This window comes from Aphis gossypii, chromosome 3 (assembly GCF_020184175.1).
Source record: "Aphis gossypii isolate Hap1 chromosome 3, ASM2018417v2, whole genome shotgun sequence".
Taxonomy (NCBI): domain Eukaryota; kingdom Metazoa; phylum Arthropoda; class Insecta; order Hemiptera; family Aphididae; genus Aphis; species Aphis gossypii.
The window spans coordinates 46,555,642-46,567,952 of record NC_065532.1 but is presented as its reverse complement, the minus strand read 5'-3'; the positions used below and the strand labels follow the sequence as shown (position 1 = coordinate 46,567,952).

The 12,311-nt window shown below is 28.0% G+C and overlaps 1 protein-coding gene across 1 annotated transcript; it reads left to right on the top strand.

Annotated features, from left to right (window-relative positions):
- The first annotated feature begins 1,068 nt into the window (after nt 1–1,068).
- Nucleotides 1,069–4,089, top strand: LOC114122234 (cathepsin B-like cysteine proteinase 3). Its single transcript, XM_027984833.2, has 6 exons — nt 1,069–1,299; nt 1,897–2,088; nt 2,269–2,469; nt 2,616–2,769; nt 2,985–3,104; nt 3,542–4,089. The coding sequence occupies exons 1-6, from the start codon at nt 1,204–1,206 to the stop codon at nt 3,757–3,759; spliced, it is 981 nt and encodes a 326-aa protein (XP_027840634.2). The 5' UTR covers nt 1,069–1,203; the 3' UTR covers nt 3,760–4,089.
- The last annotated feature ends 8,222 nt before the right edge of the window (nt 4,090–12,311 follow it).

Genomic DNA, 12,311 nt, shown 5'->3' with positions numbered 1-12,311 from the left:
TATTATTTAGTAGGCACGTGTGTGATCCTACAAATCGTCGATAAATAATATCTACAATGTTATTTTGTTATTAGGCTAGAATTTCGATACGTCTAAGTCTCAATAATATTAGCATTATTCATCAAAGTACCCATACGATCTTGACCTCAATAACAGATTTTCTTTTGTGTCACTATCATAAGTAAATCATAATAAGGATTTAACGGAAAAAAAAAAAGGTAAACATACTCTTATTTGCGAAAAACCTACTTGTACAAATGTCTCGTAGACTTACCGGTTTACTTTTAATAAACGCAATTGGGTCAATCCGACGAAAACAATTAGCAACATAACCTAATCGCAATATCGTTCGCGATACATTTTTTATTTTATTTACTTATTTACTTATGATTTACTAACCTAACCTATGTTTGCGGCTACAGCCACTACGCGATTACAGTATTTATCATAATCACAATTTATAATGTGTCTATGACGTCCGGTATTGGTTGACATGTAATAGTATTATATAGATTACACATTAAAATACTTGAGTTCTAATAACACAGGTGCCTAAATATACTTAACAGTTAATAAGTTGTACATAATAAAACATAATATTATGTAAACAACACTTGCGTATTAGGATGAAAATTACCTTTATATCTTCTAATAAGCTAAAGTGGCGTATTAATATAAATAAAATAAAAAAAAAATTCAGTAATTCCGAAACACAAAGGACGGTGTGTAGTATTTCGAATGTCACATGTGGGCAATTGCACACAAAATAATACTGTAATCAGTGCGTGCAGTTTGTAATTTTCGTTAGTATTATTAAAAAATTGATTGGAGGGTTTTTAAGTGACTTAATGTGCGTCATATCCATTAAGAAGTATTATAGATTTGATGCTTGTCTCAGTGTTGAACAAGTGTTGTTTTTGTTTGAATTGTGTCTAATAAAACACAAATCACTTAATCACCTAAGATATCTCACGTGGTTTATAACAAGTTATTAAAATATTATTACACATTATTATCGTTTTAAAAAGTTTTTCCGGTACGGTTTATTCAATTGCATACGATATATATAAACGAGTCTATCGGAATCGTCCTCACAATTATTATTGAAATACGACGACGGTCATCAATATACGATCAAAGTGAATATCGAAAGCTTTTAACTACAAGCACACGCATTTTCTGACTTACTCAACGAAATAAATCATGCGGACGTTTATTTCATTCGTGATTTTCGTTTCATCCGTCACTGCATGGGTGGCCGCGGCAACCGACACGGCTTTTGCCAAACCGTCTTACGAGGTATGCCGTTGCTGATGCATTTATTTTTATTTTTATTATTATTACTATTATTCTTTTTAAATAATAAAAACCCATCATTCTACACCGACGCCACTGTGGGCCTGCAGTAGAATATTGTGCGTAAATAGTCTGCAGCAGTCTCTATGCTCATATTGTATGACGCCAAGTTCCATTGAAAACTCTTACATAACATTATAAGGGTTGGCGGTAGTCGTTTTCGATCTCTTTTGTCGAGGCCCGTACACGACGTATTGAATTTCTATAAAATCCATCCGGTTTATACGCCATGTTGTAGTAGGTATAGTGTTATATTATGGTATATTTGTCTAAAACGTGTTCGCACAAAGATCGCGGTAAAACGATGGGGGTAGATTTCGCCGATAAATATTTTGACCGTTTTCGTGAAATTAAATCGCACTAGTAAACCACCACCGATGGTTACCGTGGTAGTAAAGGTAGGTGGCATGTACTTCACTTAACCCTATAAACACCTAAACCTTACCGTATGCGCCGTGTTGTCCATATAATATGTTATAAAAGTGTATTGCATCGCACTGGATTAAGTTTTGATTTACAATGTTTTTTTTTTTTTTTTAGAATTTCGATTCCAGGACTCGTAAATTGGTTCAAAAAGCAAACTACGATAGCTGGTCAAAAAAACCTAGAAAGACTTTTGATATCAATTACAAAACAGATATACCGAAGGAATTCGACGCACGTCAGTATTTCGTTAACTGTGCGAATGTCATCGGCGACGTCAAGGATCAAGGAAACTGTGCTTCCAGCTGGGTAAATATACTACTATATCGTACTATGTAAAATAAAACTTTAACATTTGTTCCGAAGCAAAGTCTATTTCATTATTATTATCATTTATATGTGATTTAACTTGAACCTATAATAATAAGACTACAGTGTCTGTAAAAGTCACACGGTCTAAGCTTATCGTTCGTTCTATGCTAATTTCAGGCGGTAGCAGTGGCTTCAACATTCACGGACCGGCTCTGTATAGCGACCAATGGAACATTTACCCAAAACTTGTCCGCTCAAAACCTAATGTCTTGTGGTGATGATGAAAAAATGGGTTGTAACGGTGGATCGGCGTTTAAAGCTTGGGAATTTATCACGGGCACAGGAATAGTTACTGGTGGTAACTTCGATTCCAACGAGGTATATAATATAGATATATTATAACGAATTAATAAACTTTACTAAAATTTAATGTCTTACTATCTAACTATCTTAAATCGTGTAAATGAACGAAACATGATTGATATAATATATTATAATATTTGAACATTTGATTTTTATCACAGGGTTGCCAGCCGTATAAAAATAGGCCTTGTGATCATTACGGTGACAGCCGCATGACAAATTGTTCGAGTCTCCGTAAAACGCCAATGACAATTTGCAGAGAAAAGTGTATTAACAAAAATTACAAAGTTAAATACGATGATGACTTACACAAAAGTAATTATATTTTAACATTTTATTACCCAATATAATTAGGATACGCGTGAAAACTCCTGTAAATATTGCCTTTAAAACTCTAATGGATAGTATAATAATCAAGTTCCACCGTGTTAAGTGTTTTAAAAAATTCTTACGCCCAATAGTACTCACCACAAAAACAGCACTTATCAAACGAAATAATGTATTTATGTATGATTTTTGTTTTGCCTCAGCTTCGGTCAATTATATAACATCATGGACAAACGTCATACAAATTCAACAGGAAATTATGACCTACGGCCCTGTGACTGCGTTAATGTACGTGTACGAAAATTTTATGGGCTACAAAAAAGGTTGGTACCTACTTGTATCGTAACGATTAAGACTTGGATTTTTATGAATTTTCATATTTGTATCAATAATTGGTTTAAAAAATAATAGTTAGATAAACTATAAATATGAATCTGTTTTTATGAATTATTGTGAGGAAATTAATTTTTTTACATAATTTTTACAATAATTATCGACATATTAATATAATATATACATGTACATATGTATATGAGAAAAAATAATTAATTTTGGTTTTATTTTTCTTTAAAGTTTTTCTTGCTTATCATCTTAAATATTTTTAGTGAATTTTATAATTTTGACCCTAGAATATTTTAATACTATACCTAACATACTGACATTAATTTCATTGTATTGTGCGCATTAAATCTAAGACAAGAGTTTTAAGTACGCCCATACACCAAACCGTTCTAATCACGTATATTTGTCGTACTTGCAGGAGTTTACAAGTCTACGGTCGGTGATCTCATAGGGTACCATCACGTCAAGTTGATCGGATGGGGTGTTGACAACGACGGCAACGAATACTGGTTAGCAATGAATTCGTGGAATTCGAATTGGGGAGAAAATGGACTTTTCAAAATCCTCAGAGGATACAATTTCTGTTCAATCGAACTCTTAGTAATGGCCGGTATCGCAGACGTTTCTCAACCATAGTACCTAATAATAATGATAATTTAATATCCTTCTCATAATATTATTTTTGTATTATTACTATAAATTAGCATAGTTAATTTATTATTTATTTGTATAATTGTTTTTGACATTTGTATCATAGTATTTTAATGATTGTATATAATTAGAAATCCATGTACATTTTAATAATTTATTGTACATACTATAATATTTTGTATAACATGATGCATTGGCTGATATAATAATATGATGCATGTTATACGGAGCTAATTTATTTGATATTTTCTCGCTGCAGTACACAATATATTATGTAAACTTTTTTATACAAAAATAAATTTAATCGAAAACACATATTATTTACGTCATAAATCATATTGCACAAACATATTTTAATTTTTAGGCTCTTGAATGGTGTGTGTTTATGTTTCGAATATTCCCTCGTGTGGTACTTTTTCTTCTATGCAATTGCTTCGTATACACTTTTTCACATAAAAATATAAAAGTGATCCTTCAATGAATACAAAGGTATTTCTGACAAGGCACTTCTACCTATATAGCCAAATGGAAAACGATATGAAATTTTAAATTGGAAATGCCAAACTTATGAAACGAGGAATCGAACAGTAGCATAAGGCCGGAATTGCCCCCTCTCTTCGTTTTGAAACAAAATGGAAAAGAGGGTTTGCGACAGTTGTCATACGCTAAAATATATGATCCATAATTCACAAACGATTCAAAAAAAAAAATCATCAAACTTTGTTTCGAGCAACTAAAATAATATGTTTTAAAATAAAAAGAAAACGATTTGAGAACAAAGAAATGGTTAAATGATCGAAGGAAAACTAATAAAAATTGTAAAATAGTCGGTGTGTATAGGATGTATTTTCAACAAACTGTTAAGTATTATTTGTATCGCATAATAATGTAGAGCAGAAACTATATTATATATTTGGTGTGTAATATTATTATTATATATATAATATATATATTTTACAAGAAAAAAATAGTGGAATTGATTCTAATATAAAAAAAAAATGGCGATTATTAATAATAATTATAGAAATGTCGTAATAAAGGTGGTCACGAGTACACACCCATTTAGAAGTTTAATATATTTTGATATAACCAAGTGTTATGCACTAAATTTATCAACAAATAGCCGATAACAATTAATTTAATGTGTTAAGTGTTACTTGAAGGTCATACCTGGTGCACAACTAATATTTTTAATTTGTATAATTCAGATCTTCTATAATATAATAAATATTTTTATATTTTTTCACTTTCAAACAAATTCAATAATACGAATACGATGATTTATGATATTATTTTATTCTCTATATTGTTCTACATTGCGTGTAATCATTTTTGTATTTCTTTTTAATGCGTCTGATTAGATGGTACACAATGTATTGCATTTATAAATGAATAACTGTTTTGAACAAAATAATATTTTAACTACTAACATATTAGTGTATTAGATATTTTTAAGCCAACATTCTAAAAATTAATATATGTATATGACTTTATATTATAGAGATACGTTAGAAAGTTCATACACTAAAATCGTTTCATTCAGTAAAACTGAATTTCATTTTTCTATAAAATCGATGCCATAAAAGTATTAAACGCAGAGTACAGTCAGTTAGTCGTATGAATTCGATTAGGACAAAAATAAATAAATAATTAAATGATATAATATAATATATGAGTAATATATAGGTACATCTATAAAGATTTATCTTTTAAAATAAGTAATTTTTTTTATAAAATAAAATATTGTTATTAATATCATATTATATGACATGTTCCATAAAAAAATTATAGATTATATAAAAAAAAATATTATTTAGAGCATTTATCGACCAATTTTAAGTATTAACCAGACGACTAGTTAAAAAAGTATACGACTTATTTGTGCATTGTACCATTCGTACTCCGATCAATATATAGACGTAAACTTTTTAAATAATTAGTCGTTTGTTTTAAAAGTTGATTATTTGGTTTTTTTTTATGGCTGAGTTTATGCACTATTACACTAGGTAGTAGGTAAAGGTGTATGTATTAAACTCATAAATTGAAAATAGTATCGATGGATGTTCCCTTCTCTCACATTTTCAAGTCTATAGTACACTTATTGTTAACTTATTTACTTATCGTATTATTCCGTGTTTTTAGATTGTAAATATATTTTAAATAAAAAAGGTGTATTAATAAATAAACTTTTTTCAAAGTTGTTTAATAAAATTTATTGTTTTCTATTATAAATATCCAAACGTTCCTCTAGAAAGCGTTCGACGATTTCTCAGAAAGCTTATTCGGCTTTCATTTTTAAAATCGATATTAAAACTCCAAATCACCTTTCCTCGTAAAACTAGGTAGGTAGGTATACATGTAATTTATTTAAAATTTCCAGATTACTAAAAAACTTTAAAAATATAATTCTGTATTAATTGAACTCGTTTAGAATTCGTTATCCGTGCAGAAGTATCTACACCGAAAGTAAAACAAAATGGCTATCTAGTTTGCTCGCTGCAGACTTACAATGTTGAGGCCTACAGACGCGGAACTACTAATGATATAAATGCCAATAAAAATTTAACGATTATAGTGTTAAACATAATTTATTGTAGAACCATAGAGGCTTACAACATAATCTTATAAATAAGCATTTTATAAGTAAATAAGCTTCAAATGTATTTAATATTATTTGTTTTGTACTCGAACAGCAATAAGCCATTGAACCGTGTACATACATAATACATATATATTATTAAATAGGTCTTGTACAAAGCATGTTCTATCTGGCACGTCACAGTTAAGTTACTACTGACAAATGATAATGTAGAAAATAAGCCATGGTTATTTTTTGTACTGTTTAATATCAGGAATCAAACAAACAAAAAGTTAGATAATGGAATTGGATCATGAGATCATATACTTGTCTTATTCAGTCTACTCATTTAAATTTAAAATAATTTCGTGTCAAAAATGATTTCGAACTTAATAATTACTGTTAACCTAAAAGTGATTAAAATTTCCTTGAAAATAAATTATCGCCTTAACCGATTTCTTTACATTTAGTTGGTTTGAATGAAATGAAAAAAAAACAGTATCGTACAACTAATAGCACAGGCTCGGGCTCCTTTAAGCTTTTAAATGATTCCGAGAAATTATAAAATTCCGAATGTTACGTTATTTGAATTTCCTTGCGATTCCTCGTAACGACCAAGGCGAATACACTGGTGTTGATGCATAAACATTTTAATACAATTTTGGAACAAAACGTATACAAAAAAATAATATATATTATATATATATTATTAAATGTTTGCATATTGAAAAAAATAAAATGCATTTTCACTAATGCGTATGCACCTGTATACACAATAATATTATAGTCTATTATATGTTTTTAGACGTAGTCGTAATTTTCTAAAGTTTAATAATGTTTATATTTATTTACTGTTTAACTTAAACATTGGATAATCACAGCGGGCCTACCGTTTTTATTTATTTCATTTTACGCAATCCAGGCACAATAATAATGTACCTATAAGGTAATGACATTAATAAAATATTATGATATTGTGTGACACCGCGATGACAACGAACTTCGTCTGTCCCCGACGTATAAAAATATAATCGAACCGCAAAAAAAATAAATATAGAAAAAGGTAAAGTAATGACCACAAAAACTCGGCGTTATTATTTTAATGTTTCCGTGATCGGGTCTCGGTCGTATTAATGGGTGCATAAGTTTTATATTATATTATGTATCATATGCGTTCTAAATATTTTTGGTTTTTTTTCTTTTCGTATTTCTACCTCGTACGAATTTCCTACGGTACCTATACGACGGGAATGGGACGTATAATAATAACGCCGTCTAGATATATGTAATAACCAATTTAAATCGTCCGAAATGGATTAAATAATAATAGTAACGAAATAAGTTCAAAAAAAAAAAAAAGAAAAAAATCATCCCAATACGTGTGTATAACGCACACACACGATCGCATAATGGGCATCGTATGTATAGAAAAACGGACTGTTTTTCTTGTCGTTATCCAAAACACGGACCGTGTCGAAATTAGACCCGATGTTTTATATTATATTCTAATATTATATATTATAACGTTGTTGATGTGTATGAAACGACGTGGAGGAGGAATAAACTACGGAAAAGAACGGAAAAAAAAGTAAACCAAAAAACGTTATTCGTAAGAAAATACTAATATTTTGTATGGGGAATAATATTATAATATCGCCGGATAAATTGTGGTTTGGATTTCGGTGTAATTATACGGTACGCCGTCGTAGTCGAGACGTGACTGTGAGCTCGTAGGTATATTATACTATCCGCGACTGAGCCCCCGCAGACTCGTATTTTATTTTTTTTTACTAAATTTCGATAAATACTTGAAGTTGTTATTATATTTCTTTGGAAATCAATTACTATCAAAACGACCTCAAAAAATAGTGTAAGCTCGCTGTACGGGATAAAATAACGTGTAACATTGAATACGTCTAAGCCCGTCCTTGTTGTGTCCCCGTGCCGACGTACCTAGTTAAAAATGGAGAAGGAGTGACTTGGAGGGAATTTAGACCGACAGAGTCTTTGTCATAAGCGTATAATATTATCTGTTTATTTATCAAAAGCAAAATATAATATTATTAACAACAGTAAAATTATTGACTATAGTTTTCGTTAAAGAAAAAAAAAATAAGTCTATTGTTCTACAGTCATTATATTATATAGGTACCTTCTTCCTCTTTTATTATTAATTAAACATCCTTAAATTAATGTTGTGTATTAGACACCATGATTTATTGATTTATTTTACAATAATATCGTATCACTACATATTATATTGAACATTTAAAGCCCCTCTCTACCCCTACTTAAAATTTTATCCCAGTTCTGTTTTAAAGCCCCTGCGATCTAAGATCTCCGCCTGATGATAATATAATATCTTCAGGCTAGTGTGGATCATAGATTATAATATATTACTTGATCGCGGTTATTTTAAATATGGACTACGTTTGGGTGGAATATACTCGTATATGACTGTATTTGAATTACATCAATATCAACGTGTTTATAATACTGCAATAAAGTTACGTCAATTATGTAGATTTACGAAATATGTATAACTTTTATATAATGTTCCTAAGTCAACGTCATTAATAGTAATTAGTACCTAGATAATATAAGTTAATCTTAATGAACTAAGCGTTGTAATAAATTATGACATGGGTGTATGAAAGGATTTTAATTTTGGCATTTTCTACATGTATAATAATACAACAACTATTAGCTTACTATTATACTAATAATAATTATGGAATTGCTGAAAGAATTGATAATTTTCTCAATCTTTGTACTTCGAAACACAATGCAGGGCGTAAAAATATTTCCCCGTAACATGGACATTATAAAATATGTAAATTATAAACCAATTTGTGTTATTTTACTAAGATCTTGAATGAATTATTTTTTCATAAAAAATATCATCGGACAACTTGGCATAGATTTTTTAAAACAGGCAAATGATACGATATTTAATGAAAAGTATTTTTTTCCTCTTAAAAAAAACTAAATATTAACATGAATTTTAAATAATGTTTAAAATGTGATTAGTATTTTTTTCATCCAATCAATAAATCAAAATTTTTCTTAGAAACTAAAAGTATCAATTTATTTTTTAAATAAAGAAATATATAATATGAAAATGTGACATTAATATCCAATTACCCATTTATATAATATTTTGAAATTTATACTTTAAATTAAAAGATAGATTTAATTCAGTATAGTTTAACTAACTGGTTAATATTTTATAAAAGTTCTTAAGTTGTCATCATTGATTGTAAAATATATCCTTTTAAAGTCCTTACTTCTCAGCAGATAGAAAAGTTTATTTTGTTTTAAAAATTTGAGTACATGAAATTAAAATAACTAAATATCTATAAAATAAATTATATATTTAATTAAATAACTATATTATAGCAACAAAAGTATATTTTATTCAAACGATTTATTTACTTTTGATCTTAAGTCATGATTTTGATGTTTCCTTTTTCCCCTTAATACCACGTTAGGTATTAGTTATCATAGTGATTATTAATATCATTGAAGTAATTCAAGAATAAGGCCGTTTTAAAATATATTATTTTAATTTTTCAACTTGTGCTATTTCTAACAGTAATCAAGAGCTATAATACAAAAAACTAGATTTATGTGTAAACTATGAAGCTTCACAATATGTACCGTAATATTTTATTAAATATACATGGTCAAGGAAACGTAATTTCTCTAATTTTTGATTTTAAACAAGTTTTTCAAGAGTCGTTTTTTTTCTTATTATTTTACTTTTATATTTAAACGTAACGAACTGTGTGTGTGTGTTTGTTGAATGTCAGAATCCAATTATGCGTCAAAACTCGTAAACGGGGTGTGGCCCCCAGGAAATTGCTCGAAAACAAAAATAATAATAATGCGTGGCCGATAGTGTAAAACAATAGAATACCCTCATCGGATCGGTTTTTATTCACTCCGGTAATTTCTGTTCACCACGGTTTAAAAAATAAAATAAAATAATGATAAAAAAACAACAGTATAGTCTTTTAACAATAATTTATGCGCACGGCAACTCCTACAAAATGTTTCTATTATGAAACATTGATGGCCCGTATATTAGTTATGTTATTAATATTTTTTTCTTCTTAGAAATTCACTTTACAAAACTTAATAATAATAATTTAACAAAACAATATCGGCATATCGCACTGTACATTCCAAGTACATTATCGAAAATAACGATCTCGTTTCACTCATTTTGTGATATTATACTATCATCATTCATCATATTATTATAATATTATGTTCATCACACTCGTTTTATTTTTTATTTTCGTATCAAAATATATTAAATGATATTGTAAATTTATGAAATTTATCAAATGGTAATAAAAATAATTTTTTTTAGCGCAAAAAAATAAATTATTTTGTCCAAATGATACTAATAATAATTTATTTAAATAATTTAATTACCAAATTTAGGATTCCATGAATTTTGACTTAAAACATTAATACCTATCTTTTTCCTGAAAAGTATTGTTGATTAAAAATTCTTATTAATTTTAAAGTTTCTACTTTCCTTGTGAAATCTGATTCTTTGGTATGGCAATCAAGTAAAATATAAATTTTAGAAAACAAACTGAATTTGCACTTAAAAATTATGTATGACTGAATCTAACTTATTCTCGCTTATTTTAAGCACCTTCTCATTGAAACACGAGAATGATAAAGAATAAGTTAATTAAAAATAATATAGTTTTAATATGCAAATAGAGTTTTGAAAACCGTTAGTTTATTATTTTTTTGTTATATATAGGATTAATGCAAACGTTTTTAATTTATGAAAAATTCCACGATATTTTGGTATTTATACTTTATACAGGTACAAATATTTATAGCAGTATTATATCTAAATATTATAATTTTTCAAAAATGTGTTGGATGTTCTGTTATTATATCTGGGTATAGGACATGTACTTGAAGTAATCGTCATTTATATAGAATTATATAAATATAAACTATATAATATTATATTATCTATTGCAATTTATATTAGGTACCTATCTAATATAGCAGATTAAATAATAATTTAAATGTTACAAACCATTATAACATTTTATGACTATACATGATAAAGTATATTTAAACGGTGATGTATGATAAAATTATAATAGGTACACTAATCTAGTATTAAAATATTATTATATCAACTATAAAGTATACAGTTTACAGTTTTACGTTTACAGAATTTAAACGGTTTTATGCCAAAACAATAATATTTAGAATATAACTATTAAGTAACAATATATGCACAATACATATCAAAAATATAGATCGGCCCAGTATAAAATAAAAATAAATATCAAATAAATTTAGTAATAAAAATATCTTAAGATTATGTAATGGTCTGTGACGCCACATGATACAAAAATATTACAATTTATAAAGAATATATATTTTGTACATACTACAATATATTGAGATAGAGTTCAAATTTTAACGTTTTCAATTTTACGTGAACTAGTTGGTTCAGTGAGAGAAATTTGAACGCGTTAAATTACTACATGAACGTGAACAAATTTTTTCGTTCATTTAAGGTGCGTTCCATAAAAAAAAGTCATATTAATATTATCAATAATATTTAAGAGGAAGCCACAACCGAATGTGTCGTATCAGTCTTACATATATACAACATAGTAAATTTTCATTCGGCGGAATAAATTTTATGCTTTTGGGTTTAATATTATAGAGTAAATTTATCTATTATCAAATTTATAGGTAATAATATTATCTAGGGCATCTCATAGACTTTTATTGATATTTTAATTTTCAAGTGAGTTACGAACATTTTAAAGTTTTAATATTTTACATAACTATATAGCTCACTTAAAAATTAAAACATCAATAAAAGACCACGAGGTGCCCTAGATAATATTATTAGCTTTAAGTTTGATATTAAATAAATTAACTCTAATAAAGCTAACAGCGT